Source organism: Hemiscyllium ocellatum (assembly GCF_020745735.1).
Source record: "Hemiscyllium ocellatum isolate sHemOce1 chromosome 27 unlocalized genomic scaffold, sHemOce1.pat.X.cur. SUPER_27_unloc_34, whole genome shotgun sequence".
NCBI lineage: Eukaryota > Metazoa > Chordata > Chondrichthyes > Orectolobiformes > Hemiscylliidae > Hemiscyllium > Hemiscyllium ocellatum.
In genome coordinates, this window is record NW_026867503.1 from 224779 (window position 1) to 242260 (window position 17482).

Here is a 17482-nt window from a genome sequence, read left to right on the forward strand (position 1 = left end):
GTTAAATTCAGCCATCAACTGGGTGATAGCCAAGTTTGGGGGGTGAAGCTGAATGAACTTGAGGGGTTTTATTTGTGGTTGCTACGTGCAATAAAGTGCAAATCATTGTTTCAGCAGTTGATTCTCTGTCGGTCTCTGAGTCAGGAGCCAAATTAAGGTGATTCACCCACAACCACACCAAGAGGCTGGGATTAATATTGACTCCATTGCATTCAAGAGAATGTCATCAATACTGTTATAAAGCTAAAACCTTGGAGCCCTGGCAACGTCCTTCCAAACCTTTTCTGAATCCTTTCAAGTTTCACAATGTCTTAAAAAGACGTCAACTTTACTCGACTAATGTGGGAGAATTTTCTGCATGATGCGTTGTGTCTGAAATAGCCCTCCCATGTGCTGTGACAGAGCTACAGTGACTTTCAAAAGCCTGACAAATGCTGTTATCAGTCAAAGATTCATTGGAAGAAGCTTCTCAATCACATCTGTAAATGGAGAAAGTGTTTTTAATAATGAGACATGAATAAAGGCTGCATTAATCTTTTGTTCTGAAGATTTACTCATACATCTCAAAACAGAGCAGTCTACGGGAATAAAAGACACTGCTGCCTATTTCCTGACCAGGACTCACTTTGCACAGAAAACATGGACATTTTAAATGAATGGGGTGCCATTCGTTTTAAGATGACGTGAACTTAAGAGGCACAGCATTGGCTTAGAAATTAGAGATCCTTGACACACACACAGCCAAAATCATCACTGCCATTATTATCAAATTAGAATTTAGGCTGGGATGTTTTTCCAGTGGAGCTGAGGAAGTTGAGAGGCAATATTTTCAAACCATGAGGGGTAGAGTTGGGTTAATGGTAGCTGTCTCTTCCCTAGGGGGAGGATTTCTAGACCAAGGATGCGTTTTTATGGTGAGAGGAGAAAGATGGAAGAAAAGATGTGGGGCAAAATATTTACAGAATCTAGTTCGCCTGGGGAAACAGCTGCCAGTGGAAGTGGTTGAAGCAGGTACATCAACAACATTGAAAAGGTGTTTCAACAAATACATGGATAGGAAAGCTTGAGAAGGATATGGGCCAAGTGCAGGGAAATGAGGTTAGTGTTGACAAACATTTTGGTCAGCATGGACCGGTTTGGGCTGAAGGGCCTGTCTCTGTGCTATAGTACTCTATGACTGGCGTCTCTTTGTCACTCTGACAGTGTTGAGTTTCCACATGAACCAGGAAAAAGTGAGGACTGCAAATGCTGGAGATCAGAGTTGAGAGTATGGTGCTGGAAAAGCACAGCAGGTCAGGCAGCACCCGAGGAGCAGGAGAATCGATGTTTCAGGCATAAGGACATCCAGGTGAATATCTCACTAAATCATGCTGAATAAAATCTGATCTCATTTGTCAACTCTGATGCAGAGGTGCAGGGGGTGGACAGGTCAGAAGTCACACAACACCAGGTGAGAATCCCAGTAGATTGATTTGAATTCAGGAGCTTTCGGAGCACTGTTCCTTCATCAGGTGAAGTGATGAAGGAGCAGCACCGATGAAGGAGCAATGCTCCTAAAGCTTGGGATTTCAAATAAACCTGTTGGACTGTAACCTGGTATTGTGTGACTTCTGACTTCTTCAACTGTGCATTCATGTTGAACTTGATGGGATACTTTATCCAACTTGGTGTAGTTAAATCATATCGCTTGGAGGGGTTCGTTTGAAACCTTTCAGGAGGTGAATTCAACAAGATTGAATAATTCAAAGTTACTCAGTTCTAAACTTACATCAGGACCGGTAGTCATAGAGAGGTACAGCGCAGAAACAGATCCTTCAGTCCAACTCGTCCACGCTGACCAGATATTCTAAATTAATCTAGTCCCATTTACCAGCACTTGGCCCAAATCCCTCTAACCCTTTCTATTCACGTCTCCAACCAAATGTCTTTTAAATTCTGTAATTCTACCAGCCTCCTCCACTTCCTCTGGCAGCTTATTCCATACACGCACCACACTCTGCATGAAAAGTTTTCCCTTTCAGTCCCTTTTAAATCTTTCCCCTCTCACTCTAAACCTATGTCCTCTAGTTCTAACATCATCCTGATAAATCATTTCTGATGGAGATGTCAACGTTTCGGGTAGAACCCTTCTTCAGTCCGGAGGGATAATCCCTGAAATGCTGACTTCTCCACCTCCTGGTGCTGCCTGCCTTGTTGTGCCCAGCCCCTGCTTGTCTATTTTAGATTCCAGCATCTGCAGTTTTTTATTTTGTCTCGAACAAATGGTGGAACAGATTCAATGGGTCAAAATATCCTAACTTCTGCTCCAATGGTCTTAGGTTCGTGCGGGTCCTGGGCTCAATGAGCAGCAGTGCCCACTGGAAGAAATGTTCATGGAATCATACAATCACTACAGTGTGGAAACAGGCCCTTCTGCCCAACAAGTTCAGACCGACCCTTTGAAGAATAACTCACCCAGACACATTCTCCTACCCTATCACTCTGCACTTACCCCTAACTAATGCAGCACATCTACACATTCCTGAACACTGTGGGACTATTTAGCTTGGCCAATTCCCCAAAACATGTGCACGTTTTGAAGAAACTGGAACACGCAAAGGAAACCCACGCAGACAAGGGGGGGAACTTACATGCAAACTCCACACAAACAGTTACCCTGAGGATAGAATCACATCTGGGTCCCTGGCGCTATGAGGCAGCAGTGCGAACCACTGAGCCACCACGCCCCCCTTCCCCCTCCACTTCCCCAGTAGAAAACAAAAAAGACTACCAACTCTTCCATTACCCCCACTGTGAGAAAGGGAAGGAGGTTCAGTCCTGGGGGTGACCCTCAGCAGCGTTACCGGCAGAATCTGATTGTTGGGAGCATTGGTGCCTCTGCTGGTGCTTGTTCAAACTGCAGGACATTGTGAACCTCTGCCCACACGCAGGGCAGGCAAACGGCCTCTCCCCAGTGTGGACCCGCTGGTGCGTCAGTAGACTGGAGGAGACAGCAAAGCCCTTCCCGCACTCGAGGCAGGTGAACGGCCTCTCCCCAGTGTGGACCCACCAGTGTGTCAGCAGGTGGGAGGCCTGAGTAAAGCCCTTCCCGCACTCAGAGCAGCTGAAGGGCCTTTCCCCAGTGTGGACATGCTGGTACTTCAGCAGGTCGGAAGAGCGTGTGAAGCACTTACCGCAGACAGAGCAGGTGAATGGCCTCTCGCCAGTGTGGACCCGCCGGTGGGCCAGCAGGTCAGAGGAATCGCTGAAGGCCTTCCCACACTTGGGGCAGGGGAAGGGCTTCTCACCGGTGTGGACCCGCCGGTGAATCACGAGGTGGGAGGAGCGAGTGAACACCTTCCCACAATCGGGGCAGCGGAAGGGCCTCTCCCCTGTGTGCAGCCGCTGGTGCCTGATCAGGGCGGAGGAATCGTTGAAGGTCTTCCCACACTTGAAGCAGCTGAAGGGCCTCTCCCCTGTGTGCACCCGCAAGTGCCGCAGCCGGGCGGAGGAATCGCTGAAGCTCTTCCTGCACTCAGGGCAGCTGAAGGGCCTCTCCCCTGTGTGCACCCGCCGGTGCCTCAGCAGGGCAGAGGAATCACTGAAGGCCTTCCCGCACTCAGGACAGGAGAATGGCTTCTCCCTGGTGTGACTGCGCCGATGTGTCTCCAGGGCAGACGGGACATGGAAACCTTTCCCGCAGTCGCCACACTTCCATGGTTTCTCCATGGCCGAAGCTACAGTTGCACACAAATGCGTGTATGTCCTCTCCCAGCCTTGAATTCCTCTTTCCAGGCCAGATAACTGTTTCAGGCTCCTCACTCTGTGTTGCTGCAACAGTAGGGTCTCTCTTCCAGTCCCACTGATGCTGAAAACGGACTGAAACAGGAACCAATTGGATCAGAGTCGAAAATTGTTGCAGTCCGGATGGATTGAGTGACTCACAAATGCTGGAGAATCAGAGTCGGAAACTGCGGGTCAGGCAGCATCCGAGGAGCAGGACAGTCAATGGTTCATCTGTTGATTTTGAAACTTCACCTTCAGATCAAATACTCTGAAAAGAGATTACAAAAGTCATCACTGTCAGTCCAGGGTAGAAGTTCAGAACAAGCAATTCTACTTTCTGCAGAACATTCTTTTCATTTGTTATTCCACAAAACTGAAAGCACCATCCCACTCTCTCCCTCTTTTCTCACTCCATTCTAATTCTCCTGAAAGTGCTGATTCAGGATCTGACAGGGACAGAAGAGCCAAACAATCACGACTGACATCTCTCTGAATTTTGGATACCTCCACCTGAAAATTAATATCTTCCACGACATTGGGATACTGTTGAGTGTGAGCAGGTCTGAGTTGTGGAAGCAAAAATATAGTGTGTAAATTCAGGATGAACCTGCAATGCAACTTCTTGACAACCAATCAGACACAAAATGGTTCACTTGCCCCCACGGGGTGGGGGAGTCTTGGAATGAGACACCAAGGCTATGACACCACAGAGAAACTGAACAAACCAGAGTTATCTAGATATACAGAACAGAAACAGGTCCTTTGGTCCAAATTGTCTATGCTGACCAGATATCCTCACCAAATCTGGTCTCATTTGCCAGCATTTGGCCCATATCCCTCTAAACCCTTCCTATTCATAAACCTATCCAGATGCCTTTTAAATGTGTCATTAGTATACCAGCACTTACTACTTCCTCTGACAGCTATTTCCTTACACGCGCCATCTTCTGCATGAATTGCCCCTTAGGTTCACGGCTCAGGGCGGGGATGGGGAGGGTAGGGGTGGGGGTGGGGAAGGAAGCCAAATGTGCTGGAGCCAAAGTGGAAGAAGAGGACACAAAACCTTGAAGCTGCAATGAAGAATACTGCATGTACTGTACTTGTACCTGTTACTTTTATTTGTGGGAATCAAGTGCATTTTGAAAGTAAAAACAAACAAGATATTTATCCCTCCCCTTTCTCAATCTCCCAATGCTGTGCTGGATACAGAGTGAGAGAATTGGGAGCAGGAGGTGGCCATTTGAGCCTGCACCAACACCGAACACATCATAACTGAATATGAATATACCTACAGCCAGGTGGATAGACTGGGATTTCTTTCACTGGAGCAGAGGCGATTGAGAGATGACCTTATAGAGGATTATAATATCATGAGGGGTACAGATGAGGTGAAAGGCAGGTGTCCTTTCCCTAGGGTGGGGCTTTCAAGATTAGGGAGCAAATTTTGAAGGGGAGAGGAGAAAGATTTTAAAAAGACATGAAGAGCTCCATTTTTTTCACACAGAGAGTGGTTTGTGTGTGGAATGGGTGTCCAGAGGAAGTAGTGGATGCATGTACAGTGACAATGTTTAAAAGACATTTGGAAAAGTACATGAATAGGAAAGGTTTGGAGGGATATGGGCCAATCACTGGCAGATGGGACTAGTTGGGTTTGAGAACCTGGTCAGCATAGACTAGTTGGACCGAAGGGTCTGTTTCTCTTCTGTATAACTCTGTAGCTGTTCTGTACTGGTCTTGAAACCATTTTCTTGGAAATCCGAGATGGCGGTGGTTTGAGTGGTCTGCTGTGCTGGGCTCTGTGCCATACCCCCGGCAAGGTGGACTTTTACCCCTCCCCCCCCCCCTCATTAACCATCCATAGGAGAAAAAAATTGCTAATATAAACTTACTGAACGTCTGGAGCTGCTATAATTGTGGTTTGACAGCTTTAGGACCAGAATGAAAGCAAATGAAGGAAAGGGACCAAAAGGCGTGCAGCAGGTAGGGCACTCCCCAACTACATCGTGGGTGCCTGGAGCCATTGCTCAAACTTCCAGGGCAATCCCTTTGGATTTAACGGGACAGCAGCAGTTACTCTCGGTGTTTGCCAATCTCTGAGAAAAGATTGAAGCAGCGGTGGAACCACTATCTGCCACGCTGGAAAAGCATGGACAGGAAATTCACGTGTTGGCCCGAAGAGAATAGGCAGTGGAGGAGAGGACCATGGCATTGGAGACTGTGGCGGAGGTCTCAGGAGGAAGGATCCAAACGCTGGAAGACCAGGTTCGGGCCTTTCAGGAGCAAGTGGACAACCTGGAAAACTAAAGTAGAAGAAAAATCTTACAGCTCGTGGGTCTTCCGGAACGCGAGGAAGGTGAAGACCTTATTGGATTCCTGGGGCTGGAGTTGGAGTCGGGCCTGTTGAGTGTGGAGCGGGCACACTGGATCACAATGTGCAGGTCCGGGTCAGACCCGCAGCCCTGCGTGGTCCGAGTGCGCCTCCTGCATGATAAAGAAAAACAGTTAGTGATTGAAACAGCAAGAAGACTGGGAAGAGATCCACAGGCTCTAATGTACAAATGCTCAGAATAATATATTTTCAGGACTTCTCAGGAGCCTGGATTAAGAAAAGGGCATTTGATGAAGTTAAGAGAAAATTAAGGGATCTGAACATATAATATTCCTTGAGGTCCCTGACCGTATTGCGTTTCACTCACGGAGGGACGGTATATCATTTTGATTCCGCAGAAAAGGACTTTGCGAATTCTCTGAAATAAAGAAATCGAGTCGCGGTGAAGGCGGGAGAGACATCATTCCAGACAATGCTACTTTTTTGCCCCTTTTTTTGTGGTTATCGGCTTTATACGTACTGCCTTGACAGAATTATTTAGTATATCGGTCAGTTAGGTATTGTCTGGAGCCATTTTTTTTAAACTGCTGTCCTTTTGTTTTTGGATTGGGGGTGGCTATACCTGTGTTTAAGATGTATGGAAAAGGGGTGTGGGGAGATGGGCTTCAGAATGTAAATAACATGTTTTTTCAATCTGTGAATTGCCTGGCGTTTGGGGCACAGCCTCAGTGGGAAGGAGCCAGGATGGTGGCAATGGTGGGGGTTGAGGGGGAAGAGATCTCCACCGTGGCAGCATGATGGCACAGCAGTTAGCACTGCTGCCTCACAGCGCCAGACACCCGGGTTCAATTCCCACCTCAGGTGACTGTCTGTGTGGAGTTTGCACATTCTCCCCGTTTCCTCCAGGTGCTCCGGTTTCCTTCCAAAAACGTGCAGGCTAGGTGAATTGGCCATGCTAAATTGCCCGTAGTGTTAGGTGAAGGGTAAATGTAATGGAATGGGCCTGGGTGGGTTGCGCTTCGGCAGGTCGGTGTGGACTTGTTGGGCTGAAGGGCCTGTTTCCACACTGTAAGTAATCTAATCAATAATTGGGCGTTATTTGAGTGTTTGCTCAAGTTATATGTGGTGGTTACATTTTTATTTATAGTAGTTTTTAATAGGAGCCGTTTTTAGACTTTATAGAGTTAATGTCTTTGTTGCTCACCGCACCTCAGATAAGCTTCCTCCTCTTGGGAAACCACGGGCATCCCTGGATGGCAATGGCTAGTGATTCGTTCAGGTGGTGCACCTGGAATGTAAAAGGGAGCCATTCCCCCATTAAAAAGAAAGAAGGTGCTGTCAAGCCTCAGGAAGGAAAGGGTGGACACATTTAACTGATAAGGAACATCTGAAACTGCAGCAAGGAGGTTATGATCGGGTATTCTTCTCCTCTTTTAGCTCCATGTGTAGAGGAGTGGCTATACTGGTAAGAAGGAACCTCCCTTTCCAGGAAATTGAGCAAATTAAGGACGAATATGGACTGTCCGTCATTCTTAAAGCTCTAATACATGATGAAGAGTATGGTGTCCTGAATGTGTATTGTCCCTCCGGTGCACCCTCTTAAATTTCTAATTGATGCAGTTGCTAAATTAATGAGTCTTGGGGTACGCCGCATGGTCATTGGAGAGGATTTTAATCGCCTAATAGACCCTGAGGTAGACAGGGTGCCAAGGGGCCGGGCAGGTACACCCGCGCAACCTAAGCAGTTGGTGGACATGTGCGAGGAGTTGGGATTAATGGATGTGTGGAGGCATCTCCACCCTAATGGAAGAGACTTTACTTTCTCTTCCAACCCACACAAGTACCACATGGGAACTGACACTTTTTAATGCCATTGGATTGTTTGGACAGAATATTGGCTTGTGAAATTGGCAATATAGCTGTCTCGGACCATGTGCCAGTGTATTTAGACGGTAAAACCAAGAGTGGTGGAATGGATGTACAGCACTGGTGCATGGACCCATTTCTGTTAAAGGAGAGCAAATTTGTTGAGTACATCACAAGAGTTCAGAGCTTTCTGGAATATCAACTCAGATACGGCCAGTAATCCGGAAATACTGTAGGAGGCCACGAAGGCATATTTATGAGGCCTGATTTTTTTTTTTAACAACTAGAAGGATGCAGAGGAAGGGGCAACAACAGATGCTGGAGACCCGTCTGCAGATAGCTGAGGAAGGATATGATAATAAGCCTTCACTGGTGAAGCTGCAGCTCTCTGGCTGCTCCCAACTGAATGCACACACTGGGAAAAACAAAGGTCTGCTTTGCTCAACAAAAATTGTTTGAATTTGGAGATAAGCCAGGTAGATATCTGGCCAGAAAGAAAAATGCTTCCCAGTCTATTATATCTTAGAGAGAAGGCTGGCACAGTTACCCGTGAGTTAAAGAAGATTAATGTTAGATTTAGGGAATACTTTGCAGAGTTATATCGGTCAGAGGGAGATGAACACAGTGCAGTGAGAATGCAGGCCTTTTTTGAGATCCTGCACCTCCCTCGTATAAACGCGGAACAGGTTCCCCTATTGAATACGCCTATGATGATAGAGGAGGTGCAGGATGCAATAAAGCATCTCCAAGGTGGCAAAGCATCGCAGTCATATGGATTCCCAAGTGAATTCTATAGGAATTTATAAATGTATTGGTGGATCCACCTCTGGGGATGTACAGCTATTCATATGCACAGGATTATCTTCCGCCCTCTCTTAGGGAGGCTAATATCTCCCTCATTTTAAAGAAGGGGAAAGAGCACTAAGAATGTGCTTCATACAGACCCATTTCACTGTTGAATGTAGATTTTAAAATTCTACCCAAAATGCTGGCCCTGAGGTTGGAAAAGGTGTTGTCCTGTATTATGAAAGAAGATCAGATGGGTTTTGTTAAGGGCCATAGCTCCTCCAACAATATCAGGAGGGTACTGAACATGGTGCAGGAATGCCAGCAAAGGTTGATCCTGGGTTCGGTGGCCTCCTTAGATGGAGAAAAGGCATTTGACCAGATAGAATGGCTGTACCTGTTTGGGATCCTCAAACGCTTTGGTCTGGGGACAACCTTTGCCAGATGGGTGGTGGTATTGTATAATGATCCTAAGGCAGCAGTCATCACAAACGGCACTAAGTCAGATAACTTTAATAGTGGGAGAGGTAGTTGACAGGGGTGTCCTCTTTCACCGCTGCCATTTACCTTGGCAATTGAGCCGTTAGCTGAGGCTATCAGGAGGGATCCTGAAATAGTGGATCCTGAAGGAGTGGGAATGGGGGAAACATAAGATTACCCTATATGCTGATGACGTCCTTTTGTTCTTGGCCAATCTTGATTCTCGATTGATTCAAACAATTAATTTATTTGGAAGTTTTTCAGGCTGCAGGGTCAACTTTACAAAATCAGAAGCCATGCCGAAGGGTTTGGGCGGAGGGGGGGGGGGGGGTGGGAGAGGTGGGGAGGAATTAGTGGAGGTGTCTGATCTGAAGGATGGAATGCAGTTCCTGTTTAGATGGTCGTCAAAAGGGATTTTGTATTTCAGAATTTTTATTACCTCTGCCTTCCACCAGCTGTATAAAGTTACTATGTACAATAACTGGGGAGGATAAAGCAGGATTTGCAGCAGTGGGACGGATTACCGTTATCATGGTTAGGCCAAATAGCTCTGATTAAAATGAATGTTCTTCCTCGCCTGTTGTACCCCAGGAGAATGCTCCTGTTGTTGCTACCCAGATGAGTATTACTGAGGCTCAATGGTTGGCTAGGTTCTTTTATTTGGTGTCGCAGGCGCCCCCTAATTAAGTTTACCAAATTGCAGCTCTCACAGGGTGAGGAGGAGTGGACCTTTTGGACTTGAAGAGATATCAAATAAGCGCTTTCTTAGCATATGTGGGTGACTGGGCACAGGGGGACTTGGGGTCGATTTTGCTTGACGTTGAAGCATTGCAGTCGGGATGTCCCCGAGTTAATCTATTATTCATTGATAAGATGAAATCCAAGACTGAGCAGTGTAAGAGTACAATCATTTTAAATACAGTGAAAGCCTAGAGGATAATGAGACAAGACAAGGGCATTTGGCTGAAGACCTCGCTGATTACCCCACTGGTGGCAGCCCAAGAATTTAAACCTGGGGCAAAGGACTCCGGCTTTAAGTCATGGGAGAATAAGGAAATCTCCTGTAGGGAAGATTAATTTGAGAGTTAGGTCTTAATGTCATTTAGCCAACTAAGTCAGAAATATGCATTGTCTAATAGGGACCTTTTCCGGTACTTTCAGCTAAGGGATTATATACAGAGGAAGACCTCACTCCTGGCTCAGCATTACAGGTCAAATGTGGAGTAAAGAGTACTCTGGTGTACAGGCGCTCTTTCAGTTAGTACGTTTTATCATTTACAGAAGGGACATACCTTAGGGGATGTGGAGGGACTCTCTAGGATGTGGAATCGGGAGCTAGGATAGGATATTTCATTAGAAGTATGGCAAGATATATGGGAAAATGTAAGGAAAATTTATGTAACAAAGCACAGGGCATGCAATTGAAGATTTTACACAGGGCTTACGTGGCGCCAGAGAGGCTAGCTAGGTTCAAGAGAGGCTCATCACCAGGGTGTCCCAAATGTAACATTAGTATAAGCACTCACACACTGCTATTGGTCATGTTGTAAGATCCAGAGATACTGGAGTGCTATAGTAAGGGAGCTGAAGGACATCCTGGGGGATTGAAGTTAAAGTGAATCTGGTATTTCTTCTTCTGGGGTTGCCAAATTTGCCTTCTCTCGGAGAACACAGGAACAGACTGTGTAACATTCTTACGCACTGTGCAAGGAAGAACATTATAATGAATTGGACATTGGAAAAACCCCCAGGGCTTATGGCCTGGCATATGCTGGTGATGGAGCATCCGCCCCCAAGATGACCTCACAAATATGGTGCACCACAAAACAATAGTTTTACAAGACGTGGCAGCCCTTTCTAAATTATATTGATGCAGACTGATCAGCAGTATTAATTAGGACTATGGTATAGCTGTGGGAATCAGTCTGGGCGCTCATGGGGCCCTGGGAGGGCAAGGCTGGGTGAAAAGAATACGGGTGCAATAACTGGTGCTCCCATGGATTGGAGCCTTAATGGAGGTATGGTGAGTAAAATAGAATAAAAGTAATGTGATAGAATTCAAATTAACTTAAATTATGTTTAATTTTGTTTTTATTCAATTTGATTGTAGTTTAGTTTAAGCTAAGTTGGTTCTAGTAGAATAATAGGTAGCTCATTATTAATAGTATCATAATATGACATTGTTGTACTGCTATTTTTCTGTATTTTGGTATTGTTCTTTTTTGTGAGGTGTTGTGAGAGATTTGAAAAAGTTTCTAATAAAAATATTTTAAAAAACATTCTTGCCTTCCTCATAACTATTTTTGAGATTTAAAAGTCAGATGAACTCAGCTTTGAGTATATTCAATATCTCCCTAACTACAGGAAGGCACACCCACTTTGAACTTAATACCACTTGCCTTGCTGATTGCTTGCTGCACCTATCTGACAACAGGCATTGACTGGAGTAGAAAGCCCGAGTAGAAGGTAGCTGAGGCACGTTTGTACATCCATACATCATTCCTGATGAAGGGCTTTTGCCCAAAACGTTGACTGTTCTGCACATCGCATGCTGTCTGACCAGCTGTGCTTTTACAGCGCCACAATTTGCGACTCTGATTTCCGGTATCTGCAGTCCTCACTTACTCCACATCCCAATATATCACCATTTAAACAATGTACCTCCTTTCTGTTTTTATTTCATAGGAAAGGCTATAACTTCACACTGCGTTACTACATTTACCATGTGTTTGCCAATTAAGACACATACCTGAACCAACTTTGCTGCAAGTCAAGAACTGAACACCAGAGTGAAAAAATAAAATGGAAAAGGGGGTGAGAAGAGTGTGTTGTACTCACAGATGTTGGACAGAGGAAAGAAGTTGCAATCTGAGATGAAGTTCAATCTTCATTCATAGAGCAAGGAGCAGCAACACCTTCACAAGCTCATGGTCCAAGTGCCGCATTCAGACAATGGGGGGAGGCTCTCAATGGCAGGAGGACCACACTCCTTCCGGTCCTCCAGCGCTTCCCATTGGTCGATCAGAAGAATGTTGCGAGCCGTTTCCGCTGACAGCAAAGAGCATGCGCAGTATTTTGCTGACACCAGCGTACATGCGCAATGCTTCCTGACATCGAAAAGCATGCGCAGTATGCCCGGTGAGATGCTGGTCCAACTGCCAATCGGAGAGAGAAACAGGCTGGAGCCACACTTCTTTTGTTTTCCTGGGGCTCAACAGTTTATTCCTTTTACATTTTGTCTGGCTGCTCAACTTTTGAATGTCTGTTCCCCAGGGGAGAGGAAATCCAAAACTGGAGGGGCATAGGTTTAGGGTGAGAGGGGAAAGGTTTAAATGGGACCGAACTGGTAACATTTTCATGGTATATGTATGGAATGAGCTGCCAGAGACAGTGGTCGAGGCTGGAACAACTACAATATTTAAAAGGCATCTGGATAGGAATATGAATAGGAAGGGTTGAAAGAGATATGGGCCAAATGGTGGCAAATGGATCACTAGATTAATTTAGAATATGTGGTTGGCATGCACCGAAAGGTTTGTTTCCCTGCTCTGCAACTCTATAACTCTATTTCTACTTAACCTGAACCAACTTCACAAGACGAGGATTTGGCCATTCCATCCTTACAGCCTGTTCTCAACTGTGGCCTAATTGCACAGATTTCAATGCAAGTTTCAGAAAAACGTCTGCCACTTTTAAAAAAAAATGAATTTGCTTTCAAACTTTACTGATGTTTTTGAAAATATCATTTTAGCGATTCTCGATGTTAAAGATCAGCCATTTCTCATACCACCCCCTCCCATCTCCCAGGTAGAGTCATCACCATCCGCTCTTTCTCTATCCTTAGAAGGGCTGATACAGGGATCAAAGAGGGCTCGAGGCACAAAAAAGGATGAGGGTGGAGGTGGGGGTAGAGAAATTGGATGGGAAACAGAGGCTGGGGGAAGAGAGCAAGAGAAATGGACACGGGGACAGAGCATTGGAGTTAGAGAAACCCTTGGGGTGCACAGGGTGGGGGGCAGAGCATTTGTCAGACAGAGAGAGAGAGAATGGGGTTGCAGAGTGTGGGGAGAGAGAACGGACGTGGGCCAGTGGGTGGGGAGAGAATGGAAGGGGGCAGAGGGTGGGGGAGAAAGAGAGCAACAATGAATGTTAGGAGTGGATGGGGGAGAGAGAGGGAATGGATGGAGAGCAGATGGTGGGGGAAGAGAGAGAATGGAGAGGGGCAGAGAGTGGGAGGAGAGAGAGAATGAATGTGGAGAGAGGGACTGGTTGGAAGAAGGCAGAGGGTGGACGAGAGACTGGACTGGACAGGGGGCAGAGACTATGGAGATAGAATGGACGGAGGTGCAGAGGGTGGCATGTGTGTGAGGGGGGAAGCTAGGGATAGCGAGAGAGAATCGACAGGGGGCGCTGTGGGCATGCTTGGATCTTGATTGAATGGGGAGTTGGTGAATGCGTCCCACCCACTCCCAGCATCCCCTTCTTTGCACATGTGCAGTGCAGATTGTTGTGAATGACGCGAGAGGGAATCTGGAGCGTGAGCGTAGTTACCCTCAGATCCTGGCATCAGCAAACCACTGCCTTTCTGCTTTAAAAACTAAATAAAGATGTGGGCAATATACTGGGAATAGCAAGAAGAGACTAAGAAACTGAACTGAGAGTCAGCGCTTTCTGATGAGGGGAGCTGGGCAAAAACAGGAGGATGGAAGGATGAATTCGAGTTGGAATCCATTGAAAGGTGGAGGAATTGGGAGACAGAGATTTTGGGTAGGAGATAGGGAAGGCTGTTCGGTACAAACTAGAATTCTCCTATCCTATTTCCTGCCCTGCAATGACAGCAATGATCTGTTTTCTCAAGGTATTAGCAGATGAGGATTTGCTGTTCAGGCGTGCACAAGAAATTTACTCAGGGCCTGAATATCAGTAGCGTTTGAATCCAGGAGGGGAAATTATTTCAAACATCAACGTGACTTGAGAAGCCCCGTGATTACACGCAGCCTGCGTGGGAGTGTTCTGATTGTGCCCAGAACTTTAACTCTGTAGCGAAATGTGGACTAGTGCTCTCACTGTAGACGAGCCCTTCTTTGGATCGTTGAAGCTGCTGAGATGCAATGACCCCTGCACCGTGGAAACTCTGTGGAAGCAAATTCAATTCCCCAAATGGGCTGGAGTGTCACCAGCTGAAAATGTGTTGCTGGTTAAAGCACAGCAGGTTAGGCAGCATCCAAGGAATAGGAAATTCGATGTTTCAGGCATAAGCCCTTCATCAGGAATGAGGAGAATGTGCCAAGCAGGCTAAGATAAAAGGTAGGGAGGAGGGACTTGGGGGAGGGGCGATGGAGATGTGATAGGTGGAAGGAGGTCAAGGTGAGGGTGATAGGCCGGAGTGGGGTGGGGGCGGAGAGGTCAGGAAGAAGATTGCAGGTTAGGAGGGCGGTGCTGAGTTGAGGGAACCGACTGAGACAAGGTGGGGGGAGGGGAAAAGAGGAAACTGGAGAAATCTGAGTTCATTCCTTGTGGTTGGAGGGTTCCCAGGCGGAAGATGAGGCGCTCCTCCTCCAGCCGTCGTGTTGTTATGTTCTGCCGGTGGAGGAGTCCAAGGACCTGCATGTCCTCGGTGGAGTGGGAGGGAGAGTTAAAGTGTTGAGCCACGGGGTGGTTGGGTTGGTTGGTCCGGGCGTCCCAGAGGTGTTCTCTGAAGCGTTCCGCAAGTAAGCGGCCCGTCTCCCCAATATAGAGGAGGCCACATCGGGTGCAGCGGATGCAATAGATGATGTGTGTGTGGAGGTATGGGTGAACTTGTGGCGGATATGGAAGGATCCCTTGGGACCTTGGAGGGAAGTGAGGGAGGAGGTGTGGGCGCAAGTTTTACATTTCCTCAGGGGATCTCCCATCCACCGCCTCCAACCTCATAGTCCCACAACCCTGCACCGCCCGTTTCTACCTCCTGCTCAAAATCCACAAACCTGACTGCCCCGGCTGACCCATTGTCTCAACCTGCTCCTGCCCCACCGAACTCATCTCCGCGTAGCTCAACACGGTTCTGTCCCCTTTAGTCCAAGAACTCCCCACCTACGTTCGGGACACCACCCATGCCCTCCACCTCCTCCAGGATTTTCGCTTCCCCGGTCCCCAACGCCTTATTTTCACGATGGACATCCAGTCCCTGTACACCTCCATCCCCCATCACGAAGGACTCAAAGCCCTCCACTTCTTCCTTTCCCGCCGCACCAACTAGTACCCTTCCACTGACACCCTCCTTCGACTGACTGAACTGGTCCTCACCCTGAATAACTTCTCTTTCCAATCCTCTCACTTCCTCCAAACTAAAGGAGTTGCCATGGGCACCCGCATGGGCCCCAGCTATGCCTGTCTCTTCGTAGGATATGTGGAACAGTCCATCTTCCGCAACTACACCGGCACCAACCCCCACCTTTTCCTCCGCTACATCGATGACTGTATCGGTGCTGCCTCGTGCTCCCAAGAGGAGGTTGAACAGTTCATCAACTTTACTAACTCCTTCCATCCCGACCTCAAATTCACCTGGACTATCTCAGACTCCTCCCTCCCCTTCCTAGACCTTTCCATTTCTATCTCGGGCGACCGACTCAACACAGATATCTACTATAAACCGACTGATTCCCACAGCTACCTGGACGACAGCTCCTCCCACCCTGTCCCCTGTAAAAACTCCATCCCATATTCCCAATTCCTTCGTCACGGCCGCATCTGCTCCCAGAAGGACCAGTTCCAACACCGCACAGCCCAGATGGCCTCCTTCTTCAAGGACCGCAGATTCCCCCAGACGTGATTGACGATGCCCTCCACCGCATCTCCTCCACTTCCCGCTCCTCCGCCCTCGAGCCCCGCTCCTCCAACCGCCACCAAGACAGAACCCCACTGGTTCTCACCTACCACCCCACCAACCTCCGTATACAACGTATCATCCGCCGTCATTTCCGCCACCTCCAAACGGACACCACCACCAGGGATATATTTCCCTCTCCTCCCCTATCAGCGTTCCGCAAAGACCACTCCCTTCGTGACTCCCTCGTCAGGTCCACACACCCCACTAACCCGACCTCCACTCCCGGCACCTTCCCCTGCAACCGCAGGAAATGTAAAACTTGCGCCCACAACTCCTCCCTCACTTCCCTCCAAGTCCCCATGGGATCCTTCCATATCCGCCACAAGTTCACCTGTACCTCCACACACATCATCTATTGCATCCGCTGCACCCGATGTGGCCTCCTCTATATTGGGGAGACGGGCCGCTTACTTGCGGAACGCTTCAGAGAACACCTCTGGGATGTTTGGACCAACCAACCCAACCACCCCGTGGCTCAACACTTTAACTCTCCCTCCCTCTCCACCGAGGACATGCGGGTCCCTGGACTCCTCCACCGGCAGAACATAACAACACGACGGCTGGAGGAGGAGCGCCTCATCTTCCGCCTGGGAACCCTCCAACCACAAGGATGAATTCAGATTTCTCCAGTTTCCTCATTTCCCCTTCCCCCACCTTGTCTCAGTCGGTTCCCTCAACTCAGCACCGCCCTCCTAACCTGCAATCTTCTTCCTGACCTCTCCGCCCCCACCCCACTCCGGCCTATCACCCTCACCTTGACCTCCTTCCACCTATCACATCTCCATCGCCCCTCCCCCAAGTCCCTCCTCCCTACCTTTTATCTTAGCCTGCTTGGCACACTCTCCTCATTCCTGATGAAGGGCTAATGCCTGAAACGTCGAATTTCCTATTCCTTGGATGCTGCCTAACCTGCTGTGCTTTAACCAGCAACACATTTTCAGCTGTGATCTCCAGCATCTGCAGACCTCATTTTTTACCTGGAGTGTCACGAGGACTGGCATGAAGCCAATCGATTCCTTCAGTCCAAGACTGCCAGCGGCGCGGCAGCAATTTAGTGGTTAGCACCGCTGCCTCACAGTGCCAGGGCCTTGAGTTCGATTCCACCCTCAGGGTGATTGTCTGTGTGGAGTTTGCACTTTCCTACCCCCCTCTCCCAATCTCTGGGTGCTCTGGTTTCCTCCCAAGGTGTGCAGCTTAGAGTGGATTGGGTGTTCTAAATTGAGGGATTAGCTGTGGAGGTTATTGGGTGGGATGCTCTAAGGGGGGGGGTAAGTGTGGATTGTTGGGCCAAAGGGCCTGTTTCCACAGTGTAGGGGGTTTGATGATTCCCCCAACGTGTTTGCAGCCTGGCTTCCAGCTGCATGTCTCTGTGCTGAAGGTCCTCCAGC

The 17482-nt window shown here is 47.9% G+C and overlaps 1 protein-coding gene and 1 long non-coding RNA gene across 3 annotated transcripts; both read right to left on the minus strand.

Annotated features, from left to right (window-relative positions):
- Window positions 1-2811: 2811 nt before the first annotated feature.
- LOC132808157 (zinc finger protein 239-like) lies at window positions 2812-3708 on the minus strand. The gene is made up of 2 exons (XM_060822025.1): window positions 3672-3708; window positions 2812-3638 (listed from the first exon to the last, which is right to left on the minus strand). The coding sequence occupies exons 1-2, from the start codon at window positions 3706-3708 to the stop codon at window positions 2812-2814; spliced, it is 864 nt and encodes a 287-aa protein (XP_060678008.1).
- A 275-nt stretch (window positions 3709-3983) lies between these two features.
- Window positions 3984-12149, minus strand: LOC132808155 (uncharacterized). Of its 2 annotated transcripts, none has more exons than XR_009642043.1 (3): window positions 12065-12149; window positions 6089-6246; window positions 3984-4033 (listed from the first exon to the last, which is right to left on the minus strand). It is a non-coding gene; the product is annotated as an uncharacterized LOC132808155 (long non-coding RNA). The 2 variants fall into 2 exon arrangements; XR_009642042.1 differs by lacking the exon at window positions 12065-12149 and adding an exon at window positions 7304-7382.
- Window positions 12150-17482: the final 5333 nt, after the last annotated feature.

What these genes read in the sequence shown, in the direction of transcription:
- LOC132808157 (XM_060822025.1), bottom strand. Translation starts at nt 3,708, where the DNA reads ATGGAGAAACCATGGAAGTGTGGCGACTGCGGGAAAG. An exon ending in GTGTGGCGACTGCGGGAAAG is followed by an intron (nt 3,639 to 3,671) that starts GTTTCCATGTCC and finishes TGGAGACACATC; the next exon opens with GGCGCAGTCACACCAGGGAG.